The 22,654-nt window shown below is 31.9% G+C and overlaps 2 protein-coding genes across 2 annotated transcripts; one reads left to right on the top strand and one right to left on the bottom strand.

The window, feature by feature from the left end:
* Window positions 1-6,440: 6,440 nt before the first annotated feature.
* On the bottom strand, window positions 6,441-10,118 carry LOC144551486 (GDSL esterase/lipase At5g55050-like). The gene is made up of 5 exons (XM_078299454.1): window positions 9,780-10,118; window positions 7,972-8,087; window positions 7,535-7,771; window positions 6,958-7,207; window positions 6,441-6,748 (listed from the first exon to the last, which is right to left on the bottom strand). The coding sequence occupies exons 1-5, from the start codon at window positions 10,027-10,029 to the stop codon at window positions 6,525-6,527; spliced, it is 1,077 nt and encodes a 358-aa protein (XP_078155580.1). The 5' UTR covers window positions 10,030-10,118; the 3' UTR covers window positions 6,441-6,524.
* A 9,097-nt stretch (window positions 10,119-19,215) lies between these two features.
* On the top strand, window positions 19,216-21,916 carry LOC144551483 (4-coumarate--CoA ligase-like 4). The gene is made up of 5 exons (XM_078299451.1): window positions 19,216-20,575; window positions 20,690-20,835; window positions 21,113-21,180; window positions 21,287-21,389; window positions 21,590-21,916. The coding sequence occupies exons 1-5, from the start codon at window positions 19,351-19,353 to the stop codon at window positions 21,701-21,703; spliced, it is 1,656 nt and encodes a 551-aa protein (XP_078155577.1). The 5' UTR covers window positions 19,216-19,350; the 3' UTR covers window positions 21,704-21,916.
* The last annotated feature ends 738 nt before the right edge of the window (window positions 21,917-22,654 follow it).

Genomic DNA, 22,654 nt, shown 5'->3' with positions numbered 1-22,654 from the left:
CAAATAAATAATTAAACAAACAATTATACAAACACAAACAAGTTGTTTATTTTTTTTAAATAATCTCTGGTTATATATATATTTCTCAGATAACTTAAATACATATAACAAATGAAATATATATCAGAAAATAGCATCTGGATCGGTTTTTAGCAATAAAACCGATCCAGATACTATCAGGAACGGTTTTATTGCTAAAAACCGTTCTTGATAATTTTTTTTTTTTTTTTTTTTTTTTTTTAAAGGTAGCATTGTAAAACCTGGCCAGCTTTCAAGTATGTTTTTTTTTTAAAAGAGGTTTATAATTGAATTAATTTCTTTAAAGAGGTCAAATTAAAGATATTTCATTTCCTATGTACATCCTATATATGAACCGTCTGATCCAATTCGAATCAATATGGTCTTGGTCTAACCATATATATTTTGTTATCTCAGGTAATATGAATTCGTTTCCATTTGTTCATGACATCAATTAAGCAATTAATTTTATGGTATTAATTTATAAATAACAAATAAATAATTAAACAAACAATTATACAAACACAAACAAGTTGTTTATTTTTTTTTAAATAATCTCTGGTTATATATATATATATCTCAGATAACTTAAATACATATAACAAATGAAATATATATCAGAAAATAGCATCTGGATCGGTTTTTAGCAATAAAACCGATCCAAATACTATCAGGAACGGTTTTATTGCTAAAAACCGTTCTTGATAAATTTTTTTTTTTTTTTTTTTTTTTTTTTTTTAAAGGTAGCATTGTAAAATCTGGCCAGCTTTCAAGTATGTTTTTTTTTTTTAAAAGAGGTTTATAATTGAATTAATTTCTTTAAAGATGTCAAATTAAAGATATTTCATTCCCTATGTACATCCTATATATGAACCGTCTGATAAAATTCGAATCAATATGGTCTTGGTCTAACCATATATATTTTGTTATCTCAGGTAATATGAATTCGTTTCCATTTGTTCATGACATCAATTAAGCAATTAATTTTATGGTATTAATTTATAAATAACAAATAAATAATTAAACAAACAATTATACAAACACAAACAAGTTGTTTATTTTTTTTTAAATAATCTCTGGTTATATATATATATCTCAGATAACTTAAATACATATAACAAATGAAATATATATCAGAAAATAGCATCTGGATCGGTTTTTAGCAATAAAACCGATCCAAATACTATCAGGAACGGTTTTATTGCTAAAAACCGTTCTTGATAATTTTTTTTTTTTTTTTTTTTTTTTTTTTTTTTTTTTTTTAAGGTAGCATGGTAAAACCTGGCCAGCTTTCAAGTATGTTTTTTTTTTTAAAAGAGGTTTATAATTGAATTAATTTCTTTAAAGAGGTCAAATTAAAGATATTTCATTCCCTATGTACATCCTATATATGAACCGTCTGATCAAATTCGAATCAATATGGTCTTGGTCTAACCATATATATTTTGTTATCTCAGGTAATATGAATTCGTTTCCATTTGTTCATGACATCAATTAAGCAATTAATTTTATGGTATTAATTTATAAATAACAAATAAATAATTAAACAAACAATTATACAAACACAAACAAGTTGTTTATTTTTTTTAAATAATCTCTGGTTATATATATATTTCTCAGATAACTTAAATACATCTAACAAATGAAATATATATCAGAAAATAGCATCAGGATCGGTTTTTAGCAATAAAACCGATCCAGATACTATCAGGAACGGTTTTATTGCTAAAAACCGTTCTTGATAATTTTTTTTTTTTTTTTTTTTTTTTTTTTTTTTTTTTTTTTTAAAGGTAGCATGGTAAAACCTGGCCAGCTTTCAAGTACGTTTTTTTTATTTTTAAAGAGGTTTATAATTAAATTAATTTCTTTAAAGAGGTCAAATTAAAGATATTTCATTCCCTATGTACATCCTATATATGAACCGTCTGATCAAATTCGAATCAATATGGTCTTGGTCTAACCATATATATTTTGTTATCTCAGGTAATATGAATTCGTTTCCATTTGTTCATGACATCAATTAAGCAATTAATTTTATGGTATTAATTTATAAATAACAAATAAATAATTAAACAAACAATTATACAAACACAAACAAGTTGTTTATTTTTTTTAAATAATCTCTGGTTATATATATATTTCTCAGATAACTTAAATACATATAACAAATGAAATATATATCAGAAAATAGCATCTGGATCGGTTTTTAGCAATAAAACCGATCCAGATACTATCAGGAACGGTTTTATTGCTAAAAACCGTTCTTGATAATTTTTTTTTTTTTTTTTTTTTTTTTTTTTTAAAGGTAGCATTGTAAAACCTGGCCAGCTTTCAAGTATGTTTTTTTTTTAAAAGAGGTTTATAATTGAATTAATTTCTTTAAAGAGGTCAAATTAAAGATATTTCATTTCCTATGTACATCCTATATATGAACCGTCTGATAAAATTCGAATCAATATGGTCTTGGTCTAACCATATATATTTTGTTATCTCAGGTAATATGAATTCGTTTCCATTTGTTCATGACATCAATTAAGCAATTAATTTTATGGTATTAATTTATAAATAACAAATAAATAATTAAACAAACAATTATACAAACACAAACAAGTTGTTTATTTTTTTTTAAATAATCTCTGGTTATATATATATATCTCAGATAACTTAAATACATATAACAAATGAAATATATATCAGAAAATAGCATCTGGATCGGTTTTTAGCAATAAAACCGATCCAAATACTATCAGGAACGGTTTTATTGCTAAAAACTGTTCTTGATAATTTATTTTTTTTCTTTTTTTTTTTTTTTTTCTTTTTTTTTTTTTTTTTCTTTTTTCTTTTTTCTTTTTTTCTTTTTTTTCTTTTTTTTCTTTTTTTTCTTTTTTTTCTTTTTTTTCTTTTTTTTCTTTTTTTTCTTTTTTTTCTTTTTTTTCTTTTTTCTTTTTTTTCTTTTTTCTTTTTAAAGGTAGCATTGTAAAACCTGGCCAGCTTTCAAGTATGTTTTTTTTTTTAAAAGAGGTTTATAATTGAATTAATTTCTTTAAAGAGGTCAAATTAAAGATATTTCATTCCCTATGTACATCCTATATATGAACCGTCTGATCAAATTCGAATCAATATGGTCTTGGTCTAACCATATATATTTTGGTCTTGGTCTCTCTCACTGTCTCCGTCTCTCCCTCTGTACTCTTTGTGTCTCTCTCTCTGTCTCCGTCTCTCCCTCTCCTCCGTGTCTCTCTCTCTCTTTCTCTCCGTCTCTTCCTCTCAAAGCCGAGCCTCTCGCACCTCCGGCTCGGCCGATCAACTATTACGGTATTAACTTTATATAATTTTCTCATTATTATGCTTTAAAAACACATTTTTTTGTATTTTTTATTGTAAAATGTTTTTCCATCTAATTGTTACATTTGTTTTTATTTTTAGGATCTTTTTTAATCTCAAGTGATGTGATTGCAAAAGAGGTAATTATTGATTTTTTTATTGTTGTGCTTTACATTAATTGCATAAATGTGTGTTAATTGAAGAAATAGCTCAATTAGTCACTTGTATGTTTGTTAATTAATTTTTTTTTGATTTAAATTTCTTGTTATAATATGTAATGCTTCACAAAACTTTGTATGAACATGAATTTTTTGTAATAATTTAAGATGTGTATGATATTTAATTTATGATGTGTATATGATATTTGATTATTGTTTCTTACTGTGCAAAAAAAAATATATTTAGGATGCTGGCCAGCAAAATATATATGGAAGCTGGTCAAATAAATAAAAATATTTTTTTTAGCTTCAATAAAACATCAGGATCGGTTATTTTAAACAACCGATCCAGATTACTACTATTATGATCGGTTATTTTTTTAAAAACCGATCCAGATTTCAAATCCTCATTCCAACAAAAAAAAAAGTATCAGGATCGGTTTTATATAAAAACTGATCTTGCTAGTTCGTATCTGGATCGGTTTTTATTTAAAAACTGATCTAGATATGAAATTTTTAATAAAAAAAAATATTCGAAAATATTATCAAGAACGGTTTTTATATAAAAACTGATCTTAATAGTTCCTATCTGGATCGGTTTTTATTCAAAAACTGATCTAGATATGAAATTTTTAATAAAAGAAAATATTCGAAAATATTATCAAGAACGGTTTTTATATAAAAACTGATCTTAATAGTTCCTTTCTGGATCGGTTTTTATTCAAAAACTGATATAGATATGAAATTTTTAATAAAAAAAAATATTCGAAAATATTATCAAGAACGGTTTTTATATAAAAACTGATCTTAATAGTTCCTATCTGGATCGGTTTTTATTCAAAAACTGATCTAGATATGAAATTTTTAATAAAAAAAAATATTCGAAAATATTATCAAGAACGGTTTTTATATAAAAACTGATCTTAATAGTTCCTATCTGGATCGGTTTTTATTCAAAAACTGATCTAGATATGAAATTTTTAATAAAAAAAAATATTCGAAAATATTATCAAGAACGGTTTTTATATTAAAACTGATCTTAATAGTTCCTATCTGGAGCGGTTGGTATTCTAAAACGGATCTAGATAACTACTATTAAGATCGGTTTTATGAAAAAACCGATCCTATTAGTTTCTATTTGGAACGGTTCTTTAAAAAATATAAAACCGATCCTGATAGTATCAGTATCGCCTTCATCAGGATCGGTTGGATTCCGTTACTGATATGTGTATATAACCGATCCTGATTCCATATTTTCCACTAGTGGCGGGGTGATCAATTCAATAGTGAAATTATTGATAAATCATGATGACATGAACATTGTGCTAGCTTTCAATTAATGTTCATGCTAGCATATATATATGCCGCATATACACTTGGTTACTAGTACAACAATGTAGAAAACAATTCCCAATTGATCACCATCTCATAATTAAAATATCAGTACCGAACAGGTACACACCAATCTAAGGCTGAAATTCAAACATGAGTTTGGACCTTTGAAATATACTACAATTAATTGGGTTTGAGCCGAGTTCGGGCAAATGGACCGAGCTGAGTCGGGTTTTACTCTTGAAAGTTGAGCTGAGCCGAGTCGGGTTTTAATGAAAGAATAAATGAGCTGGGATTAGCACCCCTATACATGCGGTACACGCAATGAAAATAATTTGTGACTTTTTGTTTGCAATATTTTCAGAAGAAGCGACTTTGCAATTTGCACATGTTATTAATTATTCTATGTTTATATAGATTGGTCCAATTAGGCTGCCTGAAATTATGAACGGTTAAATCATGAATCATAACAATAATGGCTATATAAAGGCAGAGAACAATTTAACACTCTCTCTGACAGTAATATCCTATCTAACTGCCTTTGACTATGATGAAATCAGTAAATGCAAGCAGTCCAAAGGTAAATGCTATGCATCTCCTATTAACGCAATCTCGGTTCTAGATCTTGACTCTACTAGCTAGTGACAGATCTCGAACTCGATTTAGTGGAATAGTAACAAAGAAAAACTAAATAGCAAAAGGCGAATATAAAAACTCTCTCAAGAAGAAAACATATTGATCAAATTTCATCTTCTCTTACATGCATGACATCTCCTTTTATAGACCATAAGAAGGGATTAATTTTAAACATGGAAATAAACAAACATAAATTTCTACTTAAGAAATGTAAACATAGAAATAAACAAACATAGAAAATGAAAATACTATTAATACTTATAGAAAAGGTAAATTGTTAATTCTCAAAATATGTTCCTTTTTAATAATAGCTGCACGCTTCTCAAAGCGAGTCTAAACCTGAATCCAAGCCTGACTCCGAGTTTGAATTCAGGTTTGAGTCCAAGCCAGAATTATGGTTTTCGTCACCTACTGTGGCTCTAATATATACACATACTGAGTAACTGACAATGTGGAGGATATGACCGTAGTGAATTCTACAGTTTCTACTGATAAAGGCCTACGTACGATGTAACCACACAAAAAAAAAAATTCTACTGATAAAGTGTTCCAACTTTCAAGTCCTCGTTAGAGAACAACAAAAAGAATGAGCAGCAAAATATGTATGTCAGGCTCAACAATTGGATTATGGGCCTTTTCTTTCTGACATAAGACGGCCCACATCTGAGTAATTGAAATTTAATGTACATGGAAACAAATTCGTATCCTCTGAGATATCTCAAACTTTGCATGATTTTATGGAAAATCCCAACCGTTTAAAGACGTTCTGCACGAATCTCAATGCACACAAAATACTGACTCCCTACATCACCCCCGAATAGGAACCGGACACGTCGGTCACGCAAAAGTTGAGATATCTCAGAGGATACGCACTCCATGAAAACGCCATCTTGGAGGTACAAATGCACAATTACCCCGGATTTTATTTTATTTAGTCCAAATGATAAAATCAAATGAGTAAAATTTATTGGAGCCAGATCTGAAGATGAATTGGTTATTAGATACAATTGTACTTCAAAGAATATAAATGCACAGCAAAACAATGCGATCTATATTTTACGATTGGACTACTAGTTGCTTTAGATTGATCGGTGCGACGAGGTTCATGGCACCAAATAATTGGAATTGAGCTGTTAAAAAGTACAGAGATTGTGTTGGATGAAACCAATCCCAAAACATATGTTGATTCCTGTTTGAGCAGTAGGTTGCATTTGGGGTGCATTGTGCTTCCCCATTGAACTTCCCACCACCACAACAAGCACTTGTGAGCTCCTTAAATCCTGAAGAATTGATTAGGAAAATATGAACAAAATATACAGTTATTAGTAACTTTTGACCAAGTTCAGGATTTTTGAGATATTCATATTTTATTGATAATTCTTAAAATGCATGATTTAAATGACAACACAAATTATGAGAAATTTATGGTGTCAACTAAACAACTGACAAAGACCTATCAACTTAATTATTTTAAAAACAAAAATCTTACCATATTTATCTGGCACAGCTGTAATTATGGCCATCGCAATGGTAGATTTAAAGTAAGAATATTTAAATCCAGCAAGCTGACAGCTGAGTTGTTTTATCCGGGGCTCCGCAACCGCATTGAACTGCTCTGATAGTTGGTTCAGTGCTTCAATACAGCCACCCATAGGGTTTCGGCTCCTTAGATATGGCACACAACCGAGGCGGCCTGTTCCTGTTATCGCAAACTTCCTTGCCCCCAGCTTGTGAAGCTTCTATATTATACGACATTAAATTCAAAAAGTTCTAAATTTTTGGTAGCAAGTATTATCTACTATACAAATTGAATGTTTACTTTTTGATAATATATATCTATACTAAATTGTATTTTATCATTTTGGGTTGATAAGGGACTGAACTGGCACAGCCATATATTTAATCTGAATATCTGATAACTTGCTTCCCCACCAATAATCTATTACCATATTTTGCACGCAGTTACATCTATGATTAAGGTGCATTGCAGATGATTTTTAATTTCTTCATTTTGTTATTTTAGGATTATTTCTGTAAGTTAATTAGTTTGTGAAAGAGATTATTACCGTTAGATGGCCTAAGAACTCATCAACAAGATTCTTGATGAATTGTGCATTTTCTGTGGTGTTTGCAGCTCCGGTAGCAGAATAAGATGCAAAGATGTCATTGTTTGCAGTTACAAAGTAAAAAAGAGACTTCGTCAGATGAACATCAACAATTGTTTCACCAAATTTTGTTGATAGATCATGTTTAGTTTTTTCAAAGTAGTTAACTTGCGTCGCCATGTCCAATGTTCCATTGCCCTAATTAAACGTGTAATCAATAAATAAACATCAATGCATTGTAAGATACATAAAAAGTATAAATACTGATATCTAATTCAGTAATGTACTAAACTACTAATGTCCCCTAATTATAATCCATACAATAAAATGTGAAATATGAGTATTATGATAACTAACATTCTAAAGTGATAATTTAATAGTGATAGATTCTCAATTACAGTAGTTTGAAGTATTCCCGAGCCGGCAGAAGCGAAACTGACGCCTCCCAGCATTTCTCCCACATTTTTGATAGAAAGATAAGGTGGTGGACTTTTCTTAAAGCCAAGGTTCATTGCTGTAATAGACAGAGAAAAATGCAAAGATTATTAATTTTACTTCTCGTATTAATTTCTGAAGAAACCAATAACATGTTCCCCAAGTAATTAAGTTCCCGTTCTACATGCCCCCCCCCCCCCCCCCCCCCCGCTCTAAAATCAGATAATTATCAGAAATACACCAATTGTTTTCTTTGCTATATTATAATTGATATCTTGTATAGCATATATTCAATCTTAACCATGTATAATTGTTTTGATTGTTTCTAATTTTTTCAAGGAATGATGTAGTATCCAACCTGGAAAAGGAGTTCTCATGGGAAGAATAAACCAAACGACTGATTAAGATTAAACCATCAAAACTAAGTAGAAATTTGAATTTTTTTTTGCTAATTGATTGATGCTCTGGAGAATCACCCAATTAAAGTAGTGTAATCATAGTTTGGGACCAAATTTGTTCTATGGTGTTGTCCAACCATACTGAGTTATTATTTTCTAATCAGGTCGCTTTTCTTTTAGGTAAATATAATTTTAAGTTTTGTTGCTCTTCATTAATTTATGGTGTCTAGTTCGTTCTTATCGTTAATTACATGTTATTTAAGATGTAGTTTATTATCCTGCAAAAAGAAATATATAGTAATACTAACAGTTTGGTTAAAACAGAGTACATGTATCAAACTTTTTAATTTGATCTCTAGCTAGTTTTTTTTTTTTTTTTGAGGATCTCTAGCTAGTTATAAGTTATAACTAAATAATACATCAGGCAATATCCTCCATGTAGGGGGTCGTTAGTTCGAAACCCGAATGGAGATCTATAGTGGATATTAATAACAATTGGGTGGCTTGACCCCCAACTTTACTAAAGAAAAAGAAAAAAAATAAATCATACAACATGTTCCCCTTTCTGTTAGGGATGATTGAGAGATATGACCAGCTGATTGTTTTGTTTTCTTGAACCGTAGTCTTACTTTTTGTTAATGGAGGAAGCATTCAATATTAATTAGTGATTAGTACTGTGGCATTTATTTTATGATACATTGTTCTTCAATTTATGCTATGGCACATGCATGCATGTACCACAAGTTATCAATTTATCATGCTATGGCTTTGCCCACATGCTGCGAAGCACTTTTGGATTGAGACTTGGAGGGCATATTTAAATCCAATGAAACTAAAGGGATTACAATTAGGGAAGCATCATAATTAAATTTACAACCATCGTGCTATCCATGTATCTCGATCTTTCAAAGGTCATGATATCACATAATATATAGTATGAAATGAAAAAAAAAAAATTATCTCGAAATTTCAGTAACTCTTATTTGGGGATTCATACACAACCTACTAATCTAAAATCAAGCAATAATATGTTCTATATGCATTGCAGTTGTACAAATTACTCTTGGACGCCGCTTCCCTCAATAGAAGAAAGAAAATGTTGTGTGTGTGTGTGTACACTGTATACTTTTTTTTTTTTCTCTCTCTATCTAATATAGACCTTCATGCAAACAAATCTGCAAGCACAGTTGCTGTAAAGTCATGAACAATCAAACCAACTCTTCTCTAATTCTCCCCCCCCCCCCCCCCCCCCCCCCCCTCGCACACATCTTTATCTAAAACGGGCTGAATATTTTATTAAAAAGAATATTAATTAAGTTAAATGAAAGTAAGAAAGAAAACCTCAGACAAAGGCAATAGAAAGGGGTACATACCGATGAAATCGATTGTATTGAAACCATTACTAAACCTCCCGGTGGGAACCTGACCTGGGAAATCGATGCCGTTGTGAGGAAAATTCGACTTGTCGCTGATCGGAACATTAAGGTAGTTGTTATTACCGACATCAGCTAGTGAGTCACCAAATGCAAAGATAGCCGGTACCGCCATGCTCTCAACAGAGATAGCAGCATAGAAAAGAGCTAGAACCACAAAGAAAATGGGGGAGAAAGTAAAAGGCGCCATCTATTGTTGTATGAATTATGGAAGCATATATCTATCTACCTAGCTAGGAGTTGGGTATATATAGTTTGCATAGTTTGTGTATGGTTATGGCTGGAATCATATTATTGTTCATGTGCTTGTTTTTGGTTTTGTATATCAAACCTGGTTTTATTATATACCCTGATCAAATTAGTTTTTCTTTTTAAAGGAAAAATGAAACCAAATTAGTTTATAAAGCCAAGTCTACACAAGGAGCAAAGCTAGGTGTGATGTAATCAACAAGAGGGTTTGGTGAGCACAACTCGAAAAGTATATCAGATCCACTTCGAATGCCGAATTCAATCTGTTGAAATCCATGTACTTAATGAGTGATGCATATACATGTAAAATTTTGAAAGTTTCGAGTTTATTTGCTACAAGGTCAAGCGGTGAAAGAAATGACCATTTTATAATTTAATTAATAAGTTATTTTATATATTCAATTTTTATCATTTCTTTGACCGCTTGACCTTATAGCAAATAAACTCGAAATTTTCAAAATTTTGCATGTACATGCATCACTTGAAGTACATGGATTTCAACGGTTTGGATTCGGTGTTCGAAGTCGATCCGATATATTTTTAAAGTTGTGCTCACCAAACCCCTTTGTTGAGCACATCACACGCAAGAATGGGAGAGTATCCGTGAGGGATACTGTCAGTATACCCTCACATATGCTACCGTCGCTAATAGAAAAAACACATTTCTGTCGGTATACCCTCGCGGATAGTGACTTTTACTCTGGCAAATATTCTCCCATTCTAGAATAAGGCCTAATTAAGTTTTTTAACAAAAAAAAAAATTGTGTTTCCATTCTCATTAGCATAAGAATACATCGTTATAATATAAATATAGTATAATCACATATTTTAAAAATATAAATATTCATACTAACAAGGATTCGGCACATGAACGCGAATTAATTCAGATGTTGACTTGATCCGTGGGGGGGGTGGAAAATTATACATTTTGTTTATATTTTAACACAGTTAGCTAGAATTAAAGACGGATTTGAAAAATAAGGATTGCTCTCAACGTGGGGCAGCGAATGTGTTATACATTCTATCTCTTTCAGGAATTGATAGAGTGACAAACTAACACTTATCTACAATTCTTTTAATTTTTTTTTTGTAAGCTTAAAATGTAGCATGATTGCAAGAAGCTTTAAGTGCGATGCGCACCCAATTGGTGATAGGGGTGCAAACGGGTCGGATAAATATATCCGACCGTATCTGATTCGTATCCAAAAATTAAATACGGATATCTGATATCGTCGATATGGATACGAATATAGTTTTGAATTTTAATTATCCTTATCCGAATAGTAGATATATATATATATACCATATAATTTTAATATATATTATATATGAAAATATTTATGTATATATTTACGAATATTTGATTCATATCCGTACGAATCCGTCTAATATCCGATCCGTATCTAAAAAATTAAAATAAATACAGATATGGTTTTACGGCCACTATTCTATCCGTATCCGATCCGTTTGCACCCCTACTTGGTGAGCGGGGATCAATTCAATATGAAATTATATATTGATGAATCAAGATGGCATGAACATTGAAAGCTAGCATATATGCGGTACACGCAATGAAAATAATTTGTGACTTATTGTTTGCAATCTTTTCAGAAGAAGCAGACGTGGAAAGAGACTTTGCAATTTGCATATGTTATTATTCTATGTTTATATACATTGGTCCAATTAGGCTGCCTGAGCGCATACATGTTTCCTTCTACCTGAAATTAATCATGAATCATATGTCAATTGTCAAACATTATGGATTGAAAATTTTAAAAAGGAAATGTTATTGGTAGAGTAAAAGATCGTCACCATGCAGCCATGCTGATGTAACAATACCCTGCCTTTCTTCCGAATGCAAGTAGCATCTTCTGGTTTATTTTTTTCTTTATACGTACGTACGGCTATATATACTTTTGCCCTGTATTTTGTGAAGGTTGTAATTACCTGATACTTCCATGTATACCGTTTCAATAGTTCAATACATAAAGCTACAGAATTTGTGAAGATGGTACCTTTTTAGCCGTTTACCCGACTCGTATCGTATTCGATAAGGTGGGTATGGGTAACGTTTTTATTTCGTTAATTTATTGGATATGGGTATGGATAAGAATTTTTTTTTCGTTAACCAAGTTGGTAAGGATATGGGTAATGACTATTTCGTACCCGTTACCCTATAGGGTAATTATGAAATCTAAATATATATTCAATTCAATTTTCAACCCACCTAAATATATATTTGTGGTTTTAAATTTTCTTCCTTTATAAAAAACAATTTAGTTGTAATTAATTGCACATTTAATTTTATTTTTTTTATTAGAAATACAATTACATATGTGTGAAATAAATGAGTTTTTGACGTTTAATTTGTAAAATATAATAAAACTAATTATTATAATAATATTATCTGTGAAATAAATGAGTTTTTGACGTTTAATTTGTAAAATATAATAAAACTAATTATTATAATAATATTATCCGTTAGTCACCTGCTACCGTTTCGTTATTCGATAATATTAACGGGTAAGGGTAGGGTAGGGTAAAGTCAATTTTTAATGTGTATGGGTATAGGTAGGGTATGGGTATAGTCAATTTTAATAAGTATGGGTATGAAAATACCTCCATCCGACCCATACCGTACCCATTGACACCCCTATAAGGAACCCTTTGGTATTGCGTTGTAGTTAACTAATCCATACCACCACCAATTTTATCAAGAAAGAAGAGAATGAAAATATATATTCAATGAGGAAAGTTAAAATGTCTCATGTTTTTTGTGCTTCATTGTACCTTACATCATTTATCTTGATTTCATAATTCAAATAGTCGATTTGAACCAATCAACATGATCTCCATATTTAAATGTGCTTGGAAACCAATTATATATATATAGAGGTTGGCTAAGATCAAAGTTGTAGTTCCTGAGCTTTGGTGCTACTAATTCGTTTTTCAATTTTCAAAGTTCAAAACGTCGATCCGAACCGTTCAAGTTGTTCTCCATATTAAATTGTACTTGGAGACCAAATTTTATATTTTTATGAATTTTTTTACTATTTATTAAGCCACTTTGAAAATCGCTGATCCAACGGTGGCTTAACAAAACAGTAAAATCAGAAGCCACCGTTAGATCAGCTGTTTTCAAAGTGACTTAATAAATAGTAAACAAATTTAGAAAAATGTAAAATTTGGTCTCCAAGCACAATTTAATATGGAGAACAACTTGAACGGTTCGGATCGACATTTTGAACTTTGAAAATTAAAAAACGAATTAGTAGCACCAAAGCTCAGGAACTACCACTTTGATCTTAGCCAACCTCTATATATATATATATTTACTATCTTTTTAGATAGATATAAAATCACTATTTTTAGGCCTTCCAAAAACAATGATTTTCAACTTTTAATTATTAATTTTCAAGAGAAATCCAGCTATGATTGTTTATCTACTCTTTTTCCGCCTTAAAATATTAGATTAATTTTAGACCGTGTTCCATAAAGGATGAGGGGGAAAAAAGAGGACAAGGTAAACGGTTAAACTCCTCTACACTTTGATTCGGAAGTTACAAATCTAAATAGCTTGTATATAGAGTTCACATCCTCTGTCTTTTCCTCCCCTCCTCTATTACTGAAAAACTAACTTTCTGGAGTTCTCCCCTCTCCCCTCCCCTCTTATGGAGCGACCCTTGCATCCTGTTTGGATGGAGAGTAGAGGAAGGAATGGGAGGTAAAGAATAGAAGGGAATGGAATAAAATAGAAAGGAAGATCAACATATTTAATCTCTTCGTGTTTGGATGATTATTGAGAAAAAATAAATTTAACTTTCATTTCCGTCTTATTTCTTGTTTGATTGATTAAAATTTAGGAGGTTAATGAGAAATTCAGTGACTGTTGTATGTTTGAAGAAAAAATCTTGTATGAGAATTACATATGTAAGATATAGAGTTGGACATTTGTATCATTTTTTCTAAAAATATTTGTAACAAATTTTCTTTACATCCGTTACACTTCAATTTGGGAGATAAATCAATTCTACTAATTATAATGATAGAAGGTTAAACTTTTCATCTCATGTACCCTTCACCTCTGATATAATTTTATCAACCAAACACGATTCAACGGAAAAATTTTATTCCTTTCCATTCCCTGTTTGGTGTTAAATTATTACAATGGAATCCGTCAGATCTAAAACAAAGGGATCGAATCCACACCATTACTAACTTTCTACACCAAATAGGAACTTTCATTTTGAAGAACTCTCAAAATAACTATGTCATAAACGGATCAGATACAGATCAAATGATAGTAAATTCATATCCGTATATGTTTTTATTTTTCAAATACTAATACATAGATATCAAACAGATGCAGATTGAATATTGAATGATACAAATACAGATCTGATATTAAACAGACACGAATATGAACACATATATAATTTGAATATCTAATTTATATATTGTAACAAAATTAAATAAAGTATTTAATAAATTTATTTTTTCTCATTAGAAAATAAAAATAACATAAAAATACAAATATGTTATAAATTTATTTTTCTCATGTTGAACTTGTTATGTTATTACAAAATATATATCTCATTAACAAAATTCAATCACTAACATAACCATATTTATAATAAAAAAAAACTATCAAAAAATATAGATACACATATGATTATATGTATCCGCATATATGATTCTGAAATAAACAGATCAAAAAATATCTGTATATGTTTCCGCACAAAAAGATATCCAAAAAATTAAAAGAAATACGGGTACCGATATCCAAAAAAATAAATAAAAAATATGAATACGGATAATTATCCATATACATATATGTATTTGTTTTCGAAATTAAAATTGTATGTATCCGTATCTGCAAATTATCCATATCTGAATATCCGAAATTTCAAAAATTATAGATCCGAATACAGATATTCACTTCATTTTGCACCCCTAGTTATAGTCCAGGTTACTGCAAAAGAGGAAGATCAAGTGCCATTTTTAATTAAAGAATATTAAGGGAAAATCACATTTTTTTTTTATGTCAAAAAAAGGTAGAAAGAAAAGCTCATTCCACAATTGCATAGTACCTTTGTTGCTCAACTATAAGAATTTGCATGAAGCAATATGTTGTATACGATCCCTAGGCGGCTGTTGTCATAAAAAAAACAATATTATAGAAGAGCAACCATTCCACAAGTTGCTATTAAGAGTGGCCCTTAAATTGTTTTGCTTGAATATTTTATTATATTATAAAAAAACCACCTGGAGCTCCGTTGTCATATGTATCTTAGTGGATTGGATGTAGTTTGAAAATGGATACGAAATCTGAATGAATATAATATGCCGTTTAAAATACTAAGTAGAAATATAATTATAGTTACCTGATACTGGTGTTTTCATGTGGATCACCCCTTCTGGTTGTTGAAAATTAATTTTTATATTAAACCAGACTGTTGACACCAAAATCTGAGACTTCCATCTGAGTTAAACATCACTTAATTCTGATCCCAACTCCCTCTAGTCATGTTTGATTGTGGAGTAAAGTTAATAAGAATTAAATTGCTTACTCTATCTTACTCATATATATTTTACACCTTGTTTGATAGTTTATATCATGGATTAAATTAATTCACACGGAATAAGATAGTGGAAAATGAACCCAAGGCTATGATAGTGGGCCCTGCAGGTGAAGTAAGTTAATCCATCTAAATAGGTGGAGTAACTTACTCCGGATTAGCCTTACTCCAGATTAGCTTATTTCTTACTACATCTTACTTCTATTTTACTCCTTGCTTGACTCCTTAAGCGTAGAGTAAAGAGTTTACTCCACCTCTTACTCCACAACCAAACATGGCCTCTGATATTATAAATCCACATGACTAATCTATGCATAACCAAAAATATTCCAATTATAGGTTGTTATAGGCTTATAGCTATTGACATATTCAAAGATTTGAACATGGAGCAATTGTTTGGTTAATGTACCTTTCTTGGAGAAAATCTGGATTCAAGAGGTATCTCAGGGTGCACAATGCAATCTCCAATATAATTTGACCCTCACAGGAGTCTTTATTCCAGATCACTCAAAATTGTTTTGCTTGAATAACTAACAAACATCACATCAAAAAATGGTCAGAATGAGAGCTCATGGCTGACACCCCTTAAATTGTTTTGCTTTAATAAATAACAAACATCACATCAAAATATGGTCAGAATGAGAGCTCATGGCTGACACCTAGGGGTGGCAAAAAAATTCATAGTTCGATTTGAATTTGATTTGAGTTTAGTTCGTTATGAAACAAATCAAACTAGTTCTGTTCGAATATTATTCAAATCAAACTCAAATTAGGTATAATTTGTTCAAAATTAATTCGCGAACTATTTAGGTTCGAATCTCAAATAATACAACTAATGAATTCAACCATTAATCTTTAATAATGTAGGAATTAAACTTATATCACATCTCAAAATTGTTAATATAACAGTAATTTATAATAGAAAAATATTTCAGCAGGTTAACAAATTAACAATGGAATAAGTTCCATATTTGACTAAGTCCATGTCGTGATTTTAATCAATCCAGCAGCGTAACAAGTAAGGAAATCTTGAACTAGCCTATAATCTATTAGTGTGAATTTGTGAAAAGTAAAAGAAAACTGTGTGAATTTTGTTTCACGAGAAAAAAAACTAATACATAAATTACTGGTATAACTAAGGCTGCTAAAAAAATTTGTAGTTCATAATTCAATTGATTTCGATTCAAAAAATGTATAGTTCGCAATTAATTCAATTCGAAATTAGTTTGATTCGAAACAAATCAAATCCAGTTCAATTTAAATCTTATTCAAACTCAAACTAAAACTAGGTAAGTTTGATTTGTTGCCACCCCCACAGTGACACCCGATAGTTAAAATATAACTCGAAATACGATTTCTTTTTTTATTCAGTTGTTTTCATGCTTTTGTTGGCTTATACCGACCTCACATATGATTATTATTTCCATTGGGATAAGTTGTTGAATGCTATTTTCAAACTTTATGCAAGCAAGCCACGCCCCCCCCGCCCCCCCCCCCCCCCCCCCCGAATTCACATCCTCTCCAATACCTGATAAGGGAATCTTTTACAATTACTAGATCTGAACCGTACTTTTTAACTTGGCACGAATCTCAAAGCCCAAAAATGGGGCCCCCTACAGTGACCCGAATCCCAAGCCGGTTGAGATTTAATCTCCAACCGTAAATTAAGTAATCCTCTGCAATAATGGTGCAATACCTGAGAGGATACGGGTTCCCCCCCAAAAACAAACAAAATAATAATAATAACAACAATAACCATAATAAAAATAACAACAACAACTAGTAGTATAAAGTAAGATATAAATACACAAACAAACAAGTAAATAAATAAATAAAGTAAGATATAAATACATAAACAAACAAGTAAATAAAATAAAACAAAGAAGAAAACATAGAATGCAAGCTTTTATGAGAGCACTTGTCACATACTGGTTATGCAATTTTGACCACTGATATGGTGACTCAGTAACTCAAAACTTTTTATCCACCTCTGACTCAAATTCTGACTACGTTACTGTTCTCAACAGATATAAATAATTTAAAAAAATATATAATTTGTTGATTACTAGTTTTTTTTTAATATATATTTTTTAGTAAAACTAGGGTATTTTTAAGTTCATCAAGTTTTTTTTTAACTCAACTCTAAAATCTATCAAATTGGCTTCAAACGATAAATCTGAATCGTTAAAACTCATCTACCTTACGAGTGATGCGTCTACATGCAAAAAATTTAAGCTTTCGAATTAATTTAGTCTAAAGTCAAGAGGTCAAAATTTAAAGGTTTATAAATTAATTTTAATTTATTCATTTTTGAACATTTTTTTATCACTCGACTCTATATAAAAATAATTTAAAATTTCAAAAGTTTTACATGCAGACGCATCGCTCATAAGATAAATGAATTTCAACAGTTCGAATTCGTCGTTTGAAACAAATCCGATAGATTTTAGAGTTGAGTTAATAAAGAAACGTTGTGAAATTAAGAACAACCTAGTTCTACTCTATTTTTTTAAGTAATATGCACAAATCAACCGTTTCATCCAGAGGCCAAACCTTAACGACTGATTTTTGCATTACGATTGAAAGCATTATAAAAGTTCGTGTAGAATAGGCTGGTTTTGCTTTTGCAAGTAAAATTGAGCTTTTGGATTTTGTTTAATTTTCAATAATTAGAGTATGTGATATTAGCATTAAATCAGAAATAACAAAGATAAATTACAAGAATTATTGAGGTTTCACTCGTGAAGTTAGAATCTTTTCCGAGACTTGAAATTGCATTCTTGAATATTTTACTTTAAAATGCTACTTGAAGAGAATTTGTAAGTTTCATATGATATTTTTGTAAACCATCAAATAAAAATTCAATTAGAACATTGATATAATCTTTTTTAAGATTATTTATAAATTTTTGTACCAGACATTAACTGCGGTTTAGTCCATACCAATATTGCAACTACAATATCATGATCCAAAATAAATACAACTATTTGAAAAACTGAATTGAAATTGAACCACATGTTTGCAAGATTCCTAATAGCAAAAGCAAACACAATAAAAACGTGTATACTTTTAGTTGGCGATTAGTAAAAGAGAGATCATCAGACTAATTATTCCTGTGTGGTGTCCAGAAAAAAGTGATAGATTCCAGTCCAAAGTCCGAACAAACAGATACAACCAGCCGCCGCGGTTCAAGCAGAATTCGTATGCTCTGAGATATCTCATATTTTACGTGACTTTCTGAGAAATCTCAATCGTTAAAGTACGTTCTGCACGAATCTCAAAGCTATAAGAATACAGGCCCCCTGCGCTATCCCCGAATAGGCACCGGACACGTCGGTCACGCAAAAGTTGAGATATCTCAGAGGACACGCACTCGTGATTCATTCCCATTTGATTTCGGATTATCTACAACGTAATACAATCATAACTCTATCCTTACCGTCTAATCTCTTCTTGATTTATGTCTCTGAAATCACGAGAATATCCAACGGTGAATATAGATCCTTACGAAGGGGACTGCTCTGGTGGTGGCGAATACGAAAGTACGATTTTGACTTTATTTTTGGGTTCAACAAAAGACTAGATCAGCAGTTCAATAGTACTGCTCCAGCTCTCCTCTGCTTTCACGAGGAAGCTCCTACTCCGACCAATCCAAAATCCCAGAAAATCAGTGAGAAAGCGCCATGGCAGATCTAAAAGGAACAAAATTGGATCCACGCAGTGGGTACTGCCCAGCCACTGGAGTGTACCACAGCAAGCGCCGTCCCGTTAAGCTTCCGACCGATCCGTACCTCGACGTCACCACCTTCCTCTCCTCCAAGCGTCACTCCGGCACCACAGCCTTGATCGACGCCTCTACTGGCCGCCGTGTCTCCTTCCCCGAGTTATGGCGCTCTGTAACGGCCGTTGCCACCGCCCTCCTATCCCCTCCTCTCTCTGTCAGGAAAGGTCAGGTCGTTCTCCTACTCTCCCCAAACTCAGTCCACTTCCCAGTCGTTTCTCTCGCCGTGATGTCAATCGGAGCTGTGATAACCACCGCAAATCCACTCAACACACCTAGGGAGATTGCAAAACAGATGGCTGATTCATCCCCAGTTCTTGTATTCACCACTCGTGATTTGATCGGGAAGCTACCGATTGATGGTGGGTTTCCAATAATTCTACTTGAGGAAAGCCAGATTAACGGTGAAGATTCCAGGATTGTGTTTGCAATTCGGGAGATGATTGCGACTGAGCCTAACCCGTATTTACCGAGGGAAAGTGTCAGCCAGGACGACACTGCCACACTTCTCTACTCTTCTGGTACAACCGGCAATAGCAAAGGCGTCGTTGCAACCCACCGCAACCTCATTTCCATGATAGAGATAATTATAAACAGATTCAAACTGGAAGATAGCCAAGGCCAGCCACAGGTGTTTCTCTGCACCGTGCCAATGTTCCACGTCTATGGTCTAGCTGCCTTTGCTACTGGTCTACTTGGATCTGGATCCACAGTTGTTATCCTCTCAAAGTTTGAACTCGCGGAGATGCTTCGTGCAATTACATCATACGGGGTGTCATACCTCCCCCTTGTGCCGCCGATTTTGGTTGTAATGTTGGCACACCCATCAAAGCTACCTCTCGGCCGGATCCATAAGATTCTCTCAGGTGGTGCACCGCTTAGCCGGGATCTTATTGAGGGGTTTAGAGAAAAGTATCCAGGCATTGAAATCTTACAAGGGTATGGTCTCACTGAAAGCACTGCGATTGGTGCATCGACCGATTCGGCTGAGGAGAGCCGCCGGTATGGTACGGCTGGTTTGCTCTCACCTAACACTGAAGCAAGAATTGTGGACCCTGAGACAGCGAAGTCGCTTCCAGTAAATCAGACCGGCGAACTGTGGCTTCGTGGACCATATGTAATGAAAGGTAATAATAATTTACTGGCTAATAAAGACTATTGAATGCCAATAATAAATTATTAGCTCAATTTCTGTTGGAGCTGGGTTTTGATAATTTGATATGGTAAATTGTTTTATGCAGAGTATTTTAAGAATGAAGAGGCAACGAAGTCAACCCTGGACTCAAAGGGATGGCTCCGGACTGGAGATTTATGCTACATTGATGAAGATGGTTATCTCTTTGTTGTCGATAGGCTCAAAGAGCTCATTAAATATAAAGGCTATCAGGTAAATCACATATTTACATATGCTTCTTGATATTAATCAAGTACACATGTTGTGTACAGCCTGTGAAATAATTGGCACATCCTCTTAAAAGTTGATGTAGTGCAAATATTGACAATGCCAAACATGAATACTTTTCAATTTCTTACAAGTAGAATATGAAATTTTCTTGCTAAGCAGATTGGATGTTCTTAAAATTTTCAGACACGAGAAGATTATAAGCCTTTTAAATCTCTTGGATTAATTAAATTAACAGTTGCTAATGAATAATACTTATCAGGTGCCCCCTGCTGAGTTGGAGGCATTATTGCTGACCCACCCAGCAATTGCAGATGCTGCTGTAATACCGTAAGCTAATCATTGGCATGATTTATTTCTGTTAAACAGGAATTAAGAGATGGCTAAAACTTAAGAAGGATTTTGGAATTCTAATTGTTAAAAAATTGTTTTGTAGTTATCCTGACAAGGAGGTTGGACAGTTTCCCATGGCTTATGTGGTGAGGAAGGCTGGGACCCAGTTGTCAGATAGTGAAGTTATGAAGTTTGTTGAAAATCAGGTAAGATGAAATAGCTGCAACTTACAATTGTAACACGGAACAAGAAACTCTTTTAAAGCTAAAATTTTAATTTCATATATTAATAATATACAAGAAAATTTATCTTTTTATATTTGATGAATATTTAGTTAAAACAGTTACACTGGCATTTGGGCAACTGGAGTCACTCATCTTTGTTACATTATTGATAAAAATAACAGGTAGCCCCGTATAAGAAGGTTCGACGAGTGGCATTTGTTTCATCAATCCCGAAAAATGCATCTGGAAAAATATTAAGGAAGGATCTCATTAAGCTTGCTACCTCCAAGCTATAGTTTTCCTGCTTTAAATTGTTTCGAATTCTCAATTATTGTAATAGCAATTTTCTGAATCAACTTGAATTATGTTTGTATCTGTAATTATAGTCTGTATCTGTGTAAATTGGCCATCCTTGCCCGGTGATTTACTGTAAAGCATGAATAAATAAGGATCTTATGCTGCTTAGCATGAATAAATAATCAGTATCCAAAATTGGTATTTTCTTTCAATAGAATTACATTCTTCTTTTTTTTCTGAAAATGAACAGCCCGTTTTAGTGTTTTTACTGTGTATTATTTCCATTGGCCAATCGATACAGACTCGTAAGAGGAGCAAATTATAATAGGCCATTGACAGATGATCTATAACAGCCTAATATTTGTACGTGTCATTCAAATTTCAGGCCTAGTAAACTAATCAGAAGAGGTACGAATTCGGATATTCAAAATAAATTTGTTAGTTTATTATATATAAGCGACACTACAATTGATTGTTCCTCTTCTCCAGTCATGATTTCAGAATGGCCTATGAGGATCGTCTATAATCCGAATTGCACAGTTGTTTGTACATTTCCCTTTAAATTAATGTTTTCCATTATTTACTTTTTCAACCCAAATTCATAAAATATGATGTCAGCAGAATATAATTTTTCAAAGTCTGCCAAGTTTAATGAAATCAAACATCGAATGCATTTGTTCGTGACCATCATTGCAGCTCTTATTTTAAGTTGCTGTTGGGGTTTTACATTTCGAAATGGATACATGGGCTGAATTGAATATGATATAGTTAAAAAGAACCCAATACAATCGAATTACATATGGACCATATGATATGGATAATGTAGGCCTTTCCTTTTGATTGATGAAGAATATTGTCATGCACTCCATTTGACGAATTCACATCCTCTCCATTACATCATAGGGGAATCTTTTATAAATACTAGATCTGGACCATTCTTTTTAACTTGA

Source organism: Carex rostrata, chromosome 3, assembly GCF_964058835.1.
Source record: "Carex rostrata chromosome 3, lpCarRost1.2, whole genome shotgun sequence".
Taxonomy (NCBI): domain Eukaryota; kingdom Viridiplantae; phylum Streptophyta; class Magnoliopsida; order Poales; family Cyperaceae; genus Carex; species Carex rostrata.
Note: the sequence above shows the minus strand (reverse complement) of the source record. Positions and strands in the feature narration are given on the sequence as shown.

Excerpts from the sequence above, each read along its gene's own strand:
- LOC144551486 (XM_078299454.1), bottom strand. The coding sequence starts at position 10,029 with ATGGCGCCTTTTACTTTCTCCCCCATTTTCTTTGTGGTTCTAGCTCTT. Across the intron at positions 7,772-7,971 it reads CGGGAATACTTCAAACTACT|GGCAATGGAACATTGGACAT; the intron begins GTAATTGAGAAT and ends ACGTTTAATTAG. Across the intron at positions 6,749-6,957 it reads AGCTGTGCCAGATAAATATG|GATTTAAGGAGCTCACAAGT; the intron begins GTAAGATTTTTG and ends TCAATTCTTCAG.
- LOC144551483 (XM_078299451.1), top strand. The coding sequence starts at position 19,351 with ATGGCAGATCTAAAAGGAACAAAATTGGATCCACGCAGTGGGTACTGC. Across the intron at positions 20,576-20,689 it reads TGGACCATATGTAATGAAAG|AGTATTTTAAGAATGAAGAG; the intron begins GTAATAATAATT and ends TGTTTTATGCAG. Across the intron at positions 20,836-21,112 it reads TTAAATATAAAGGCTATCAG|GTGCCCCCTGCTGAGTTGGA; the intron begins GTAAATCACATA and ends AATACTTATCAG.